The 19290-nt window shown below is 43.9% G+C and overlaps 1 protein-coding gene across 1 annotated transcript in view; it reads left to right on the top strand.

Moving 5' to 3' along the window:
• Positions 1-19290, top strand: part of LOC126455674 (solute carrier organic anion transporter family member 74D-like) — a 238356-nt gene that overhangs the window by 128953 nt on the left and 90113 nt on the right. Inside the window, exon 8 of the mRNA XM_050091445.1 lies at positions 5312-5455. Within this exon, the coding sequence (XP_049947402.1) occupies positions 5312-5455 (144 nt within the window). The remainder of the gene's footprint in view (positions 1-5311; positions 5456-19290) is intronic.

Here is a 19290-nt window from a genome sequence, read left to right as displayed (position 1 = left end):
ATCCATCTCTCCTGGTTTCGTAGGATGCCCTTCCCCGTTTTCCATCGAGGTTGACTCCTGCGACTAGAATCTCTTCCCCGTCCCCCTGCCACCCTACGTTGTGAACTGCTATTCGTCTGACTCCTGCCCAAGAGACCTGTCTGGCTTGGGTGGCTCTGCCAGGAGCATAAGCCCCCACCAGCGTAGCTCTGTGTGTCATGGCAGAATGCACAAACCTCCTTGCCAATCATAAGGCGGCAGTTCTCGAGGAGGTCACAAAAAAAATACGATGTTTATCGGTTTTAATTACTTCCATAAATACTGGGCTGTTCATCACATTTAGGACTCAGAAGGTTCGCTGTTATAATTGCACAGCAACCAACGCGGAATTTATGCCCTTCGAAAGAAAGTCTCAGTTCTCATCGAAAAATACGAATTTTCCTTAGATGTCATTCACGGCTAATCACAAACTTTTACGAAGTAATATAATTCTTCTTGAAACGTTTCAGAATCTTAACAAAAATGTTTGGAGCTCTGCGTTATGTGGCCTCACATTACGAAATCTGACCACGGATCCCTTCAGACTCACTTGGGAAATCACCTACCAATTCCAAAGCTCACGGAGGATATCTCTCTTGACTAACCTAATAACACAGGTGCCAGTCACCAACCTACTTCAACTCACACAGCCCCTTAATCTCCCTCTTTTGACCATCCCAGTTCTGTAAACAGTTTCCTCAAGGAGCCAACCACTGTGTCGATGGGCATTGGCAGCAGATGACGGTCGCGAGTGTCTTTCCTAGCAGCACGACATCGTAGGCAGCGCCTCTCCTGGGCTCGTGACCACATCGGTTGGACCCTAGAGGACTGGACTGGAAAACCGTGGCCTGGTCGGATCAGTCTCGATTTCAGATGGTACGAGCTGATGGTAGGGTTTGAGTGTGGCGCTGACCCCACGAGGCCATGGACCCAAGTTGTCAACAAGGCAATGTGAAAGCTGGTGGTAGCTCCATAATGGTGTGGGCTGTACTTGTATGGAATGAACTGGATCCTCTGGTCCCATTGAACCGATCATTGACTGGAAATTTTTATGTTACGCTACATGGAGACCATTTGCAGCCATACATCTACATCTACATGATTACTCTGCTACTCACAATAAAGTGCCTGGCAGAGGGTTCAATGAACCACCTTCAAGATGTGTCTCTACCGTTCCACTCTCGAACTGCACGCGGGAAAAACGACCACTGAAATTTTTCTGTGTGAGCCCTGATTTCTCTTATTTTATCGTGATGATCATTTCTCCTTATGTAGGTGGGTGCCAACAGAATGTTTTCAGAATTGGAGGAGAAAACTGGTGATTTAAATTTCATGAGAAGATCCCGTCGCAACGAAAAACGCCTTTGTTTTAATGATTGCCACTCCAATTCACGTATCATGTCTGCGACACTATCTCCCCTATTTCGCGATAATACAAAACGAGCGGCCATTCTTTGTACTTTTTCGATGTCATCCGTCAGTCCCACATGATGAGAATCCCACACCGCACAGCAATACTCCAGAATTAGGCGGATAAGCGTGGTGTAAGCAGTCTCTTTAGTAGACCTGTTGCACCTTCTAAGTGTTCTGAAAATGAATCCCAGTCTTTAGTTTGCTCTACCACAATATTATCTATGTGATCGTTCCAATTAAGGTTATTTGTAATTGTAATCCCTAAGTATTTAGTTGAATTTACAGCCTTCAGATTTGTGTGACTTATCGCGTAATCGGAATTTAGCTGATTTCTTTTAGTATTTATTTGAATAACTTCACACTTTTCTTTATTCAGGGGCAATTGCCACTTTTCGCGCCATACAGATGTCTTATCTAAATCGTTTTGCAATACGTTTTGATCATCTGATGACTTTACAAGACGGTAAATAACAGCATCGTCTGCAAACAATGTAAACACGGCTACTCAGATTGTCTCCTATGTAGTTAATATAGATCACGAACAAGAGAGTGCCTATAACACTTCCTTGGGGAACGTCGGATATTACTTCTGTTTTGCTCTATGACTTTCCGTCTATTACTACGAACTGTGACCTTTCTGACAGGAAATGACGAACCCAGTCGCACAACTGAGGCGATACTCGGTAGGCACGCAGTTTGGTTAGAAGACGCTTGTGAGGAACGGTCTCGAAAGCCTCCTGGAAATCTAAAAATATGGAATCAATCTGACATCCCCTGTCGATAGCACTTATTACTTCATGAGTATAAAGAGCTAGTTGTGTTCAACAAGAACGATATTTTCTGAATACGTGCTATGTGTCAATAAATCGTTTTCTTCGAGGTACTTCATAATGTTCGAATACGGTATGTGTTCCAAAACCCTACTGCAAATATGGACTTCATGTTCACAAACAATGATGGAATTTTTATGGATGACAATGCGCCAAGTCATTGGGCCATTGTCGTCGATAGGATCGAAGAACATTGTGGACTGTTCGAGCGAATGAAACGGCCACACAGATCGCCAGGTACGGATCCCATCGAATATCAATAGGACATAATCGAGTGCTGAGTATTTTTGCAGGGGACTTCCAACGACTTGTTCACCCCATGGCACGTCGAGTTGCTGCAGTAAGCCAAGGAAAAGGAGGTTTGACACGATATTAGGTACCGTATGACTTTGTCACCTCAGTGTAACCTGGCTTTTGGCTTGATTGACTGCCGGGAAATACCTTTTTCAGTAAGCAGCTTCGAAAAAATCTCCTCTTCTGTTCAAACGAAATTAGGAAACGAATCTACATCTACATCTACATGGTTACTCTGCAATTCACACTGAAGTGCCTGGCAGAGGGTTCATCGAACCATTTTCATGCTACTTCTCTACCATTCCACTCTCGAATGGCGCGTGGGAAAAAGGAACACTTAAATCTTTCCATTCGAGCTCTGATTTCTCTTTTTTTGTTATTATGATCATTTCTCCCTACGTAGGTGGTTGTCAACAAAATATTTTCGCATTCGGAAGAGAAAGTTGATGATTGAAATTTCATAAATAGATCTCGCCACAGAGAAAACCGCCTCTGTTTCAGTGACTGCTACCCCAACTCGCGTATCATATCAGTGACACTCTCACCCGTATTGCGAGATAACACGAAACGAGCTGCCCTTCTTTGCACTTCTTCGATGTCCTCTGTCAATCCTACCTGGTAAGGATCCCATACTGCGCACCAATATTCCAGCAGAGGACGGAGAAGTGTAATGTAGGTGTCTCTTTAGTGGGTTTCTCTCATCTTCTAAGTGTTCTGCCAACAAAGCGCAGCCTTTGTTTCGCCTTCCCCACAATATTACCTACGTGGTCTTTCCAATTTAAGTTGCTCGTAATCGTAATTCCTAGGTATTTAGTCGATCTGACAGCCCTTAGATTTGTGCGATTCATCGTGTACCCAAAATTTATCGTATTTCTTTTAGTACTCATGTGGATGACCTCGCGTTTTTCTTTGATTAGTGCCAATTTCCACTTTCCGCACCATACAGAAATTCTCTCTAGATCATTTTGTAATTGGAATTGATCGTCGATGATTTTACTAGACGGTAAATTACAGTGTCATCTGCAAACAATCGAAGGGGGCTGCTCAGATTATCACTAGATCATTCATGTAAACCAGGAACAGCAGAGGGCCCATGACACTACCTTGCGGAAAGCCAGATATCACTTCCGTTCTAGCCGATGATTTACCGTCTATCACTACGAACTGTGACCTGTCTGAGAGGAAATCACGAATCCAGTCACACAACTGAGACGATACTCCATATGCAAGCAATCTGATTAATAGTCGCATGTGAGGAACGGTATCAAAAGCCTTCTGGAAATCTAGGAATATGGAATCGATCTGAGATCCCTTGTCGACAGCACTCATTACTACATGGGAATAAAGAGCTCTCTGTTGCGCAAGAACGATATTTTCTGAATCCGTGTTGGTTATGTGTCAATAAGTCATTTTCTTCAAGGTGATTCATAATGTTCGAGCACAGTATATGCTCCAAAATCCTACTGCAAATTGAGGTCAGTCTTGAATATTGGCGTGACCTTTGCAACTTTCCAGTCTTTAGGAAGAGACCTTTCGTCAAGTGAGCGGTTGTATATGATTTCTAAGAAAGGCGCTATTGTGTCTGCATACTCCGAGAGGAACCTCATTGGTATACCATCTGGACCAGAACACTTGCCTTTCGTAAGAGATTTGAGTTGTTTCGCAACGCCTAAGATGTCTACTTTTATGTCACTCATGCAAGCAGCTGTTCTGGTTCCGAATTCCGGAATATTTACTTCGTCTTCTTTCGCGAAGGAATTACGAAAAACTGTATTTAGTAACTCCGCTTCAGTGGCACCATCATCGGTAGCATTTCCATCGCTATCGCGCAGTGACGGTATTGATCTTGAAATCTATGTGATGAAGTACGTTACTTCAGAGTGCTGATAGTGAACGCAACGTCGAGAATATGGATATTGTAAATGTGTAAACTACATTAGACACTATACTTCCACTCCATTCGATTTATAATCTAAAATGGGTTGAAAACTGTACTGAGTTAACGAATAGCTTCTGTTAGTAGTATCTCAGATGGTTGCACAGCATTACGTAGTGTTCCTCTACTAGCAATTCACTGTACATACCATGGATGAGTCCAGAATTTTCTTCGTGAATTTTTCCGCTCTTCTTCGACAGTCCCTAACAGAGTTAACGCAGCCAATTTATGCGTGTCATTTCTCGTAAGGAAACTGTGAGCTTTTAGCGCCAGATGCAGCCTTGAACTGCCACGGGAGAGTGCTACGGAGACAAATCGAGACGACGAACACGTTATATACAATGACATTAGCAGGTCTTTCCAGAGCATGCAGAAACTGCGACGGACACCACATCTGGAGGGATACGTCCAGTATGCGGACGGTTTAAAGCCAAATGTCATTGAGTGTAGCAAGACAGGTTATCACAAATTCCCTACCAGCGTTGTATGATGCTACTCCTCAGCACCTTGAACTGTGTGTGGTATTCGCAGCGCAGTGTGAATGCCATTCAGCTGCGCGGCGATGTATCTGTTCTCCGTGGTGAGCTGGGGCTGTTCCCACAACAGTTGCCGCAGGCAGCGCAAAATTTAGCTTGCGCTCCGTTCCAGCGCCGTCAGGTATGTACTGTTAGGCACCTCGCCCTTTTGACGTATTCGGTTCGGTGGCGGTACTCTCGTATGGCGCGGTGTGCTGGTGTTGTTCTCGCTTTATTCTGCTCCTGTGCTGTTTGGAATGTGCTGTCAGTTATCTTGATCATTTTTTGCTGTTTTGTGTTGACAGCGTGGGTGCCGTTCGGCTGCGTGGCGGTGGTGCTGTCGGGCGTGCTGGTGATGTTCCCCCGACAGCTGCCGCGCACTGCTCAGCGGCGCGCAGACGCCGGTCACCAGACAGTGGCGGGCGACGTCGCCAAGATATCCTTCGCAGGTAGCAACGTTTAATACATTAGTTAATGCCATTTAAGGAACGTTCTAAAATGCTCTAGTTGTGGTTGAATTTACCGACAGCAGTTTGCTGCTTCTTTTATACATTAGTGAAAATGAGTTTAAAGGCATAGATATTTGTACCAGAATTATCATTGTCGATTGGAATAGTCCTGCGGACTACTCTCGTCAGTAGTGATGTGCGCTCTGTGAACCAAAATTCTGAGAACACTCATCGACTGGGAAGGATGGTGGAATTGCACGTAAATATAAATCCATACGCATTGGCTTCTTATATACAGGGTGTACACGGTATAAGGCGCCAAAATTATACAGATGGTACATATCGGTGTGCTTGACAAAAAAGTCTAATGACATTTTCTTGTATCATGTATTTTATTTTTGTATTATTAAAACCTAATGTTCGTAGGATAGATACTATACGCATTTCTGTTTACGTAGTCAACCGACAGTACACGGCGTACCGAGCTTATTGCCTACAACGAGGGGGCGGCCAGGCAAAGGCAACGAGCCGACCAGAGGATTGAAATCATTAGACGTGTACAACGACGTGGTGTGATAATCAGGTGGTACCGAAAAAAGGAATGTAAACGGTTTTTGGGTTGTCAAGAATGTGTAATTCGCTTTACGTGAATTGAATACAACCGGTCTGTTTCTCAACAAGTCGATAACGAAGGTCGTAGTAGTAATGACAAGCTAATATCAAACACAATGTATTTCCATCGGTACAAATTCAATCAATCACCAAGTAGATAGTTGTGCATTAATTACAATCAACTGTTTCTCCTTTTTACGGCAATGCCATAACGAATACTAAATTCACATTATTTTCCTTCTGTACAACAACATCGTAATGAAAAGAAAACCCATTACTTCGTTTCCTCTTACACCAGTACTACAAGAAATGTTCGAAATGACCACCATTCGCTTCTACAAATGCTTCATTACGGCGAACCCAGTTTCGTCGCACTCGTTCACACACATGCACGTTGGGCTTATGGTACTGGCAGCATCTAAAATCTTCTGAGTCAATTCGTCCACATTATTTACTGGCTCAGCATAAACAAGTTCCTTCATATGACCCCAAAAGTAAAAATCCAGTGGATTTAAATCAGGGCTGCGTGCTGGCCATCGACGTGGACCCGAAAGCCCGATGCATCGTCCTGGATATCGTACTCTGTGACCAAAGTGGGATGGAGCACCATCGTGGAGGAACCACATGTTATGACGAATGCCTAACGGAATGTCTTCTAACAACGTTGGTAACAATGTTTCCTCTAGAAACGTTCGGTAATAGTTACCAGTCAAACGTGCAGGTAAAACATAGGGCCCAATAATGTAATTATCGTGCATACCCGCCCACACATTTACGGAAAGTCGTCGCTGAAAATGTGTTGCAACTACGTGGCGAGGATTGTGTACACTCCACGTGTGCATGTTATGGAAATTAGTTATTCCGTCGCGAGTGAAACACGCTTCATCTGTGACGAGTATTTTGTTGACAAAATCATGCTGCGCACTGTGTAACAAAAACCACTCTGAGAATTCACGTCGTGAAGGGAAATCTTGTTCTTCAAATGCTTGTACGCGTTGAATGTGGCAAGGCCGCAGACGCTCCTCTTCCAAGGTGCGATGAACGACAGTGTGCGATATACCCATGTGGCGGGCGATGCTTCTAGTACTCTGAGAAGGATCCTCCTGGATGCGGTCCAGAATTCTTTCCTCAGCTTCCAATGTATGATCGGCGCGTTGTGAGCCTCTGCCCTCTGCGCGGGGCAGTAAAGAGCCAGTATCTCTCAATCTAAGAAAATTAAATACGTACTCGTCAGTTGTATTCTCTCATGATATACCAAAAACGGAAAGCATATCAGAACAGAAGATACGTTTCGCATACGAACGAAAATGTACAAAGGTGCAGATAACTACTGTACTTTATTAAGATATAAATGCATAATAATCGCATACAAGTAGAGAATTACAATGACACAAACCTTTGGTGCACAGCGGCAAATGTCTTTCGTGCAGGAAGTCGTCGTTGTGGGAAGCCTCCTCGATAAATTCGTACAGCTGCCCTCGCAACACCTTTTGCCTCGCCATAAATTAAATGCATATCGCATAGTTCAGCTATAGTAAATCTCCTTTCCATCCTAACAGTTAACAGAGTTGCAATAACATCTGCACAGCTTACTCGCCTACTGTCGTCGCTCGGTGTATTACAATGACGCAGCCACTCAGGCCGCAGTTGCCTATGTGTTTACGATTTACGCTCGCGATGTCAATACGCGCAGTGGGCAATAACAGGAACCTTTTGCTTACGTACGTGCACGGCCAAGTATCTACTTTTCCAAAACAATTATCCTGAGACGAACTGTCTTTTTCTGGGACAACCGTAGGAAATACGCAAACATGTTACTAGACTTTTTTGTCAAGCATTGCGAGATGTGCCATCTGTATAATTTTGGCGCCTTATATCGTTTACACCCTGTATACAGTAGTATGAGATCTAGTGTACTAACAAATGCAGTCAAATGGTGCTGCTTTTGATGTCAGTAGTACAGGTATCAACGATTCAGGTGGTAGAGGGTGGAACTCGGTACAACAGCGGTCGGCTTTCTATTGGGTTACTGCAGATAGGAAACAGAGGCCATTAATGACAGTGAGTATTGTGCATATAAACGACGATTGTGATAATGCCACGGGAAAGACAGTTATTATGTGATGGAAAAGCAAAAATAGGTGCGTAGAAGGAAATGAGACTTCCAGATCGTAAAACTGCCAAGACGTTTCAAGTACAGTGGTTTATAATTTCATTACAGTGGGCGCACGATATGGACAGCAGGGAAAAATATCGGCAAAACAGAAAATTATCAGAGTCATCGAAACGGCTACTTTTGGGCAAAGCAAGAGTTGCAAACCGTTATTCTTCACTTGTTGCTGATTTACAGTTACCAGTAACTGTCAGACATGTACGAAAAATTTTGTCGAATGACGAACGTCTATCACTCGAGAAACGAGTGCAGAAACCTGCTCTAACACCCAAAATAAGTAAGAAAGTTTGGAGTTGGCTGAAAAACGTATGTCATAGACTTCAAAATGGGTTAAAGTTATGTTCTGTGAGGAGAACAAGTTTAATTTAGATGGGCCATACGAATTTCAATATTATTGGCATGAACTGAGAATGGAGCAGCAGGGAAGAATGAACAGAAATTTTGGTGGTGGAAGTGTTCAACTCCTCAGCTAAAGATAAATTACATTACATATTGCTTGGCTGAACAATATAATTAACTCTAACATGTATACTGAGATCCTAGAGACAGAATTGCTTAGCATTTATGTGGTCATAGGGGGCGCAAGTCTAATGTTCCAACAAGGTAATGCATGTGTGCGTGTTTCTGCTACAATCAAGAAGTGTTTTGAAGATGAATATATCTATGTAGCCCGTAGGTGCACGTAGCCCGAATTTGAATAACATCGAAAACCTTTGTGGGATACTTGCAAGGTGTGTTTTTCGCAATGGAAGGCAATTCGAGGCCGTATATCAGATGAAAAGTGCGATACGAAAAGAGTGGGCAAGAATTACAAACCCAAATAAAATCAGTGCCGAAGATTATTTTTCAGATAACTAGGATTAACGGAGGTACGACAAAGTACTAACAATACAATAACAACAGGACAGTGAGTTTATTTTGTTACTCGTGTTATGAAAGGAACTACACTCCTGGAAATTGAAATAAGAACACCGTGAATTCATTGTCCCAGGAAGGGGAAACTTTATTGACACATTCCTGGGGTCACATACATCACATGATCACACTGACAGAACCACAGGCACATAGACACAGGCAACAGAGCATGCACAATGTCGGCACTAGTACAGTGTATATCCATCTTTCGCAGCAATGCAGGCTGCTATTCTCCCATGGAGACGATCGTAGAGATGCTGGATGTAGTCCTGTGGAACGGCTTGCCATGCCATTTCCACCTGGCGCCTCAGTTGGACCAGCGTTCGTGCTGGACGTGCAGACCGCGTGAGACGACGCTTCATCCAGTCCCAAACATGCTCAATGGGGGACAGATCCGGAGATCTTGCTGGCCAGGGTAGTTGACTTACACCTTCTAGAGCACGTTGGGTGGCACGGGATACATGCGGACGTGCATTGTCCTGTTGGAACAGCAAGTTCTCTTGCCGGTCTAGGAATGGTAGAACGATGGGTTCGATGACGGTTTGGACGTACCGTGCACTATTCAGTGTCCCCTCGACGATCACCAGTGGTGTACGGCCAGTGTAGGAGATCGCTCCCCACACCATGATGCCGGGTGTTGGCCCTGTGTGCCTCGGTCGTATGCAGTCCTGATTGTGGCGCTCACCTGCACGGCGCCAAACACGCATACGACCATCATTGGCACCAAGGCAGAAGCGACTCTCATCGCTGAAGACGACACGTCTCCATTCGTCCCTCCATTCACGCCTGTCGCGACACCACTGGAGGCGGGCTGCACGATGTTGGGGCGTGAGCGAAAGACGGCGTAACGGTGTGCGGGACCGTAGCCCAGCTTCATGGAGACGGTTGCGAATGGTCCTCGCCGATACCCCAGGAGCAACAGTGTCCCTAATTTGCTGGGAAGTGGCGGTGCGGTCCCCTACGGCACTGCGTAGGATCCTACGGTCTTGGCGTGCATCCGTGCGTCGCTGCGGTCCGGTCCCAGGTCGACGGGCACGTGCACCTTCCGCCGACCACTGGCGACAACATCGATGTACTGTGGAGACCTCACGCCCCACGTGTTGAGCAATTCGGCGGTACGTCCACCCGGCCTCCCGCATGCCCACTATACGCCCTCGCTCAAAGTCCGTCAACTGCACATACGGTTCACGTCCACGCTGTCGCGGCATGCTACCAGTGTTAAAGACTGCGATGGAGCTCCGTATGCCACGGCAAACTGGCTGACACTGACGGCGGCGGTGCACAAATGCTGCGCAGCTAGCGCCATTCGACGGCCAACACCGCGGTTCCTGGTGTGTCCGCTGTGCCGTGCGTGTGATCATTGCTTGTACAGCCCTCTCGCAGTGTCCGGAGCAAGTATGGTGGGTCTGACACACCGGTGTCAATGTGTTCTTTTTTCCATTTCCAGGAGTGTATGTAAATCGCCCATGATTGCTTAAATGCTTCTACTACTTTCATGATAAATTCAATACCTGTACGAAGAGAGTTGTATGACGACCCTATGCCAGTCCTTACCGCATCCCAATGACGCCATCGGCAGGAGGGCGACACGGCGGTCGGTCGGAACCGATTGGCCCATCTGAAGCCAGAACGACAGAGTTTTGCATTTCTTGTACCAAAATAAACAATATCCAAATTCATCTTTCACCCTGGAGCAAAGTATGCACTATTTTGAAACTTTCTAGCAGGTTAAAAGGGTGTGCCAAATCACGATATGAACCCGGAACCTGGCCTTCTGAGTCAAACGCTCATAGTAACTGAGGTAACCAGTAGTGTCAGTGTCGTCGTAACTGCCGCCTGCTTCACGTCTGCTGTGCAGCGAGCTACCTTAATTTAAGTATTAACTGTATTTTTCTTACTTGTCACTTCCGTGTGTTTTTGCTTTTAGGAAGCTTTAATTGTCGAGTGCTAGTAATAGTGTTCCATAGATTTCGTGTTTGTTTTGAATACAGTCAGAGAGAGAGTCAACCAAAGCGCTAGTAGTGCTAGTGTTTATTTTCAATACAGTCCAGAGACAGGTAGTGCTATTTTCATTGTTTTCTACAAGAAGTGGGTAGCAATCACAGTTTACTCAACAATCAGCCGCCTTCAGTGAATTAGCAGTCTAGTTAAAAGTTGATTAAATCTCTACAGTAAATTGATTCCTTAGGATGTCTGACTGTTGTGTACGGACGCAGGAGGAGCTGGCCACTATTCGCGAACAGCTGAACGTGTTGATGGCCACGGTCAGCCGTCTTCAGGCTGCTGCCTCGGAGAGTAGCGCCAGTGGGGAGTCTGGTGCGTCGCAAGGTACACCCCAGGTGTGTAATTAGTGAAGTGGAAACGTGAAGGGAGACGTACTGCACAAAAACGTACAGGCAGACCTCCTCTGTTGACTGACAGAGACCGCCGACGGTTGAAGAGGGTCGTAATGTGTAACAGGCGCTCGTCTATCCAGACGTTCACACAGGAATTCCAAACTGCATCAGGATCTACTGCAAGTTCTATCACAGTTAGGCGGGAGGTGAGAAAATATGGATTTCATGGTCGAACGGCTGCTCATAAGCCACACATCACGCCTGTAAATGCCAAAGGACGCCTCGCTTGGTGTAAGGAGCGTAAACATTAGACGATTGAACAGTGGAAAAACTTTGTGTGGAGTGACGAATCAAGGTACACAATGTGGCGATCCGATGGCAGGGTGCGGGTATGGCGAATGCCCCGTGAACGTCATCTGCCAGCGTATGTAGTGGCAACAGTAAAATGCGAAGGCGGTGGTGTTATGGTGCGGTCGTGTTTTTCATGAAGGAGGCTTGCACCCCTTATTGTTTTGCGTGGGACTACCACAGCTCAGGCCTACATTGATCTTTTAAGCACCTTCTTGCTTCCCACTGTTGAAGAGTAATTCGGGGATGGCGATTGCATCTTTCAACACGATCGAGCACCTGTTCATAATACACGGCCTGTGGCGGAGTGGTTACACGACAATAACATCCCTATAATGGACTGGCCTGCACATACTCGCGACCTAAATCCTACAGAACATCTTTGGGATGTTTTGGAACGCCGACTTCGTGACAGGCCTCAGTGTAGCACTCTGTGAAGAAAGGGGTGGCATTCTCCAAGAAACCTTCCAGCACATGATTGAACGTATGCCTGCGAGAGTGGAAGCTGTCATCAATGCTAAGGTTGGGCCAACACCATACCGAATTCCAATATTACCGATGGAGTGCGCCACGAACATACAAATCATTTTCAGACAGGTGTCCGGATACTTTTGATCACACAGTTTATAGTTCGTGCAGCAACAGTTCCATCCACATATCACAGCTTGCAAATCTCGCTTCAGCAGGTAATTTTATTAACTAAGTGCATTAACAAAAGTTTTGCGTCAACCGTTTATTTCATGGCACAGAAAAATTGACTCTCAGGCAGGCGTATACATACATTTGCAGTGTGTCCCGATCACCATAAACAGTTCCTTTTAATCGGTCCCACACATGTTCGGTTGGGCTCATGCCCCAATAAGAGGCAGGCCACTCCATTCTGGTAATTCTACGTTTTCACGAGAACAGCACGATGAGAGAGTGGGTAATCATTCCTCAAGATGGAATTGACACAAAAATTTTGACGACGCTATTGGTTGCAGAATCTCGTTCCCGTACCGTAGAGCAGTGAGCTTGCCCTCGACAAGCAAAACAGATGTGCTGTGGCTTTATTTAATAATGTATTGCTATCTGAGAACATCACTACATTGTTCGGCATGGGGGACACAGTCTTGGAGCCGTTCGACTTTACCGGGTTGTCTCCAAACACATTGTGATTATCACGGTACAAACTGATCCTAGTTTCTTCCGCATCATGCAATCGTCATTTGACAGTTTGATGCGATACATGACGTCCTATAGCCTCTTAGAATGCCGAATTCAGTTCTGTAGCACTCAGGTCACGGTTACTTCGACTCAAAAGTCGTAGATCGCCCTGACCACCTTTCGTACGTGGGCGGCCTGTGCGGTACAAGTCCTCAACGCTACCAGTCTACTAGAACCGACTCCACGTCCACACATCACTTTGACTCCGATGCACACATCAAGTAACTTGCCTGGTTGACAAAACTTCTGCGCGTAACGTGATTATGAGTAACCGATGATTGGTCATCATTGTCCTACGTGACCTGATGGATGTTCATTCTACTGATGCGTCTCTAATGGTGCTTTTATTTTTAACTGAAATGCTCAATCCACTCGAGTACAGTCTTCTACCCGTAGGCAGCGCTTGACAACTGTATGTATGTTTGCAAACAACGTCAGGAGTGACCGTCCGGTCGGTACAGGAACAGTCTCAACAGCAACGCACATGCACGATGTGTCGGGGTGGCGCAACACTGTTGTTGATGTGTGTATTACACCTTCATATAAAATCATCTTTTACAGGGACAACTGTCGGTACCAAACACGTCGCTCAAGTAACAATTATTCAAAAGAGTTATGCACTGAACGTGATGAGACAGACAAAGTGTAGGAAAGATTATATCGTAATAGGACGAGGAATTCCAACATATGCAAGACACCTTTTCCGTTTTGTTTTACCCAGACGTGTTTCAGCACTTTTTGCGCTATATTCAGTGGGTTATTTTTTATTCTACTGTAAAATTGTTGTTACATATTAACATTTAGCGAAACTTTTGGTACATAATATTTACGATTGTGAATGAATAATTGTTGTAAAATATTATACATCATTTGTTCATAGTTGAGATATGTATACAGAACATCTCAGAGCACTCAAAAGCAATAGCTCACACTCAATATTCGCAGATCACCTGACAGCGCACAATCACCACCCAACAAACATTGAAACTGACTACACTTCCTTAAAACTAGTAGCAGATTATACCAAAAATTAACTATACAAGAAAACTATCACATCCAAAAATCAATAGCCCAAGGAAAGAAATTACTAAATGAATACACATCACTGTGCAATAAAACCCTCTTTGCCACAGCTGAAGAACTATACAAATAACACCCACACCAAAACTACTCATGGGAAAAAAAATCTCTCTTTCTCTCTCTGCAGCAGTCCCGAACACACACACACACACACTCGCACTAACCAAACACCAGAAACGCCAAATACACTTCAAACTCGCGCGCCTCACCCAGACAAACACGGCACGAAACAAATAAATACTGCACAGCCACAACAACACGTAATGGCGGCGAAAACACTGCCTATGTTTTGAAAAATCGGAGAAAAATCAGTGTCAAGCGACCATCGGTCACGAAATCAGTCTATTCACTTCGCCAACAACCTATGAGAAAGCAATACAACATCAAAGTCGTAAGTTACACACAAAAAACGTGATATATACTTATTTCCGTTTGTAAATGCATAACAAACAGAAAAATAAAAATTACGTTTTGCTGCTTGCTGATGAGAAGTTGTAGATTGTGTAGCAGACTAAGCTACCAACATAAATGTCCAACAGCAACATGTAAGGTATGTAAACTAATGCATACATCCACTCTTGAGAAATTTAATCTATAACTAAAACTTTACACATAATGTTATAAACAACACACATTGCATCAGGTGGTTAATACATATCTCAACCGTGAACTATGAACAAATGATGTATAATGTATTACAACAATTATTCATTCACAATTTTAAATATTATGTACCAAAAGTTTCGCTAAATGTTAGTATGAAACAACAATTTTACAGTAAAATAAAAAAAATAACCCACTGAAGTTAACACAAAAACTGCTAAAACATGTCTGGGCAAAATAAAACTGAAAATGTGTCTTGCATAAGGCGGGATTCCTCGACCTATTTTCATAACAAGCACGAACGTAAGAAAAAGAACTGCAGCACCACAAGATAAAGATTATATCATTCAAATACGACATGAAGTGCAAAGCCCTGGTTGTCAGTCTGAACGTGAATCAACAGAAGATATTACTTTTCTGTCATTTTACATTCCGTGCTCAGTTGTCGTAACAGAATACATATGTCGAGTCATAAGTCCTGCACTGAAGGCCCAAAATCTTACTCGTAGAGAGCCCGTTCATATCATAGGTAAACTGTCTTCCAGTAAGCAACCAGGAGGCGTGGGAGAGAGCCCATGTGACTACTTCCGGCGCGGCGCGCGCCTGCATGGACACACTTGTGACACACGCTCTTAAGTATTTTACAGAGCATGTGGTAATAGGCCGTCTGTCTCCCTACCATTCCGCATTCGCCCTGGAGATATCTTTCCCTTTGAATATCTTTACCTTCCGTCACACACCGCTGTTCCCCATGAGACTGGCGCTAGGTTAAGTTTTATATTTCCTTGAGGAACCGATTGTAATCGGGAACACTACAATAAGAGCTGACTTCTTTGATTGTAATTATGACTCGGACGCGACGTGAGAGAACCATCTCCTCCGTTCTGACCACATCCCACTCAGAGGAGAAAATTTAGATAACAGGCTTTTGCAGCTGACTGTAGAACGATTCTACCGCCGTCAACGTAGATTAGGAAAGCGAAAGCCTAGAAGTGGTACACGATACCGTCGCCCATACGCCATATGGTGGCTTGTGGAGAACGTATGTGGATGTAGATACCACATAATTTTCCTGCTCATCTTATCACTGCCAAAAACTAGACTAATTAGAAAATAAATAATTTATTAAGAATGTTATAGGCATCAAACCAGGGAAATGAATGGTGCTAACAATTAGTCCGAAAAATGAAGTTTTTAAAATTTTGTACATGGCTGGAGCTGCAATCGTATATGAAACCTTCTTGTAGAAACAATGAAGAGCCTGTCAGTTGCAAAATGAGAGGTTCACCTTGGTTTCAAAGTTAATAAAATCGTCTTCTTCAGAAGGAATCTGACCACAATCTATTGGTTATGAACTGTAGATTAAAACTGAAGAAACTGCAAAAAGGTGGGAATTGAAGGAGATGGGACCGGGATAAACTGAAAGAATCACAGGTTGTAGAGAGCTTCAGGGAGAGCATTAGGGAACGATTGACAGGAATGGGGGAAATAAATACAGTAGAAGAAGAATGGGTAGCTTTAGGGGATGAAATAGGTAAAAAGACGAGGGCTAGTAGAAATCCTTGGGTAACAGAAGAAATATTGAATTTAATTGATGAAAGGAGAAAATATAAAAATGCAGTAAATGAAGCAAGCAGAAAGGAATACAAACGTCCCAAAAATAATATCGACAGGATGTGCAAAATGGCTAAGCACGGATGGCTAGAGGACAAATGTAAGGATGTAGAGGCTTATCTCACTAGGGGTAAGATAGATACTGCCTACAGGAAAATTAAAGAGACCTTTGGAGATAAGAGAACCATTTGCATGAACATCAAGAGCTCAGATGGAAACCCAGTTCTAAGCAAAGAAGGGAAAGCAGAAAGGTGGAAGGAGTATATAGAGGATCTACACAAGGGCGATGTACCTGAGGACAATATTATGGAAATGGAAGAGGATGTAGATGAAGATGAAATGGGAGATATGGTACTGCGTGAAGAGTTTGACAGAAGACTGAAAGACCTGAGTCGAAATAAGGCCCCCGGAGTAGAAAACATTCCATTAGAACTACTGACAGCCTTGGGAGAGCCAGTCCTGACAAAACTCTTCCATCTGGTGAGCAAGATGTATGAGACAGGCAAAATACCCTCAGACTTAAACAAGAATATAATAATTCCAATCCCAAAGAAAGCAGGTGTTGACAGATGAGAAAATTACCGAACCATAAGTTTAATAAGTCACAGCTGCAAAATACTAACGCGAATTCTTTACAGACGAATGGAAAAACTGATAGAAGCCGACCTCGGGGAAGATCAGTTTGGATTCCGTAGAAATGTTGGAACACATGAGGCAATACTGACCCTACGATGTATCTTAGAAGACAGATTAAGGAAAGGCAAACCTATGTTTCTAGCATTTGTAGACTTAGAGAATGCTTTTGACAATGTTGATTGGAATACTCTCATTCAAATTCTGAAGGTGGCAGAGATAAAATACAGGGAGCGAAAGGCTATTTACAATTTGTACAGAAACCAGATGGCAGTTATAAAAGTCGAAGGACATGAAAGGGAAGCTGTGGTTGGGAAGGGAGTGAGACAGGGTTGTAGTCTCTCCCCGATGTTATTCAATCTGTATATTGAGCAAGCAATAAAGGAAACAAAAGAAAAGTTCGGAATAGGTATTAAAATCCATGGAGTAGAAATAAAAACTTTGAGGTTCGCCGATGACATTGTAATTCTGTCAGAGGCGGCAAAGGACTTGGAAGAGCAGCTGAACGGAATGGACAGTGTCTTGAAAGGAGGATATAAGATGAACATCAACAAAAGCAAAACGAGGATAATGGAATGTACTCGAATTAAGTCGGGTGATGCTGCGGGAATTAGATTAGGAAATGAGACACTTGAAGTAGTAAAGGAGTTTTGCTATTTGGGGAGCAAAATAACTGATGATGGTCGAAATAGAGAAGATATAAAATGTAGACTGGCAATGGCAAGGAAAGCGTTTCTGAAGAAGAAAAATTTGATAACGTCGAGTGTATATTTAAATGTCAGGTAGTCGTTTCTGAAAGTATTTGTATGGAGTGTAGCCATGTATGGAAGTGAAACGTGGACGATAAATAGTTTAGACAAGAAGAGAATAGAGGCTTTTTAAATGTGGTGCTACAGAATAATGCTGAAGATTAGATGGGTAGATCACATAACTAATGAGAAGGTACTGAATAGAATTGGGGAGAAGAGGAGCTTGTGGCACAACTTGACTAGAAGAAGGGATCGGTTGGTAGGACATGTTCTGAGACATCGAGGGATCACCAATTTAGTATTGGAGGGCAGCGTGGAGGGTAAAAATCGTAGAGGGAGACCAAGAGATGAATACACTAAGGAGATTCAGAAGGATGTAGGCTGCAGTAAGTTCTGGGAGATGAAGAAGCTTGCACAGGATAGAGTAGCATGGAGAGCTGCATCAAACCAGTCTCAGGACTGAAGACCACAACAACAACAACAACTATAAACATATTTTAATGATAAAAACAAAAGCTTACATGGTTTATGCTTACCAAACAAATTGTGCACCAAATAAATGGAGGACCCTGAGACGCATGGCGCTTCCAACTCCCAAGGAAAGCACTACTTGGCACGAAGATCGTCCGCCATTATAATAATGAATGTTTAAAACATTTTGTCCAACTTTGACACTTAGAGCAAGTCTAGGAACATGTAACAAGGTACTGAGAACACAATAGCAGGATTTAAAACGCGTTTTGCGGAAAAATGCACGTCTGACATTTCCCCTCTTCTTATATCCCCACTTAGAAGCTGGTTTGGATGCACTTACACTCAGCAGAGAATGCAGTTCAAAATATCCAGAGCTCACTCCTCCTACAAAACTTGGGGAAGATTGAATCTGTGCGCCAGCTGGAAAATGAAAATGGAATCTATTCGTTGGTCGGCAATCCTCTTACCGAGTGAGCTAGCCAGGCATGACTCAACCCCCGCCTCGGTGTTTCAGTTCTGCCAGCACGTCTCTCGTGCTTCCCAGGCTTCACAGAAGTTCTAAATACATAGCAGAAACTGCACTTCGGGAAGAAAGGATACTGAGGAGAAATGCCTTAGCCACGACCTATGGGATTGTTTCCAGAATGAATCTTTCACTATGCGGCGAAATATGCGCTGCTTTGACATTCCCAGTAGATTAAAAGATTGTGTCGGACCAGGACACGAGCTTTGAAAAACAGAACAGAGAACAATAACAATGTTTACCGATCTACATCTACATCTACATCCATACTCCGCAAGCCACCTGACGATGTGTGGCGGAGGGTACCCTGAGTACCTCTATCGGTTCTCCCTTCTATTCCAGTCTCGTATTGTTCGTGGAAAGAAGGATTGTCGGTATGTTTCTGTGTGGGCTCTAATCTCTCTGATTTTATCCTCATGGTCTCTTCGCGAGATATACGTAGGAGGGAGCAATATACTGCTTGACTCTTCGGTGAAGGTATGTTCTCAAAACTTTAACAAAAGCCCGTACCGAGCTACTGAGCGTCTCTCCTGCAGAGTCTTTCACTGGAGTTTATCTATCATCTCCGT

Source organism: Schistocerca serialis, chromosome 1 (assembly GCF_023864345.2).
Source record: "Schistocerca serialis cubense isolate TAMUIC-IGC-003099 chromosome 1, iqSchSeri2.2, whole genome shotgun sequence".
NCBI classification, from domain to species: Eukaryota; Metazoa; Arthropoda; class Insecta; order Orthoptera; family Acrididae; genus Schistocerca; species Schistocerca serialis.
The sequence above is the reverse complement of the archived record's forward strand: the minus strand, read 5'-3'. Positions and strand labels throughout refer to the sequence as shown.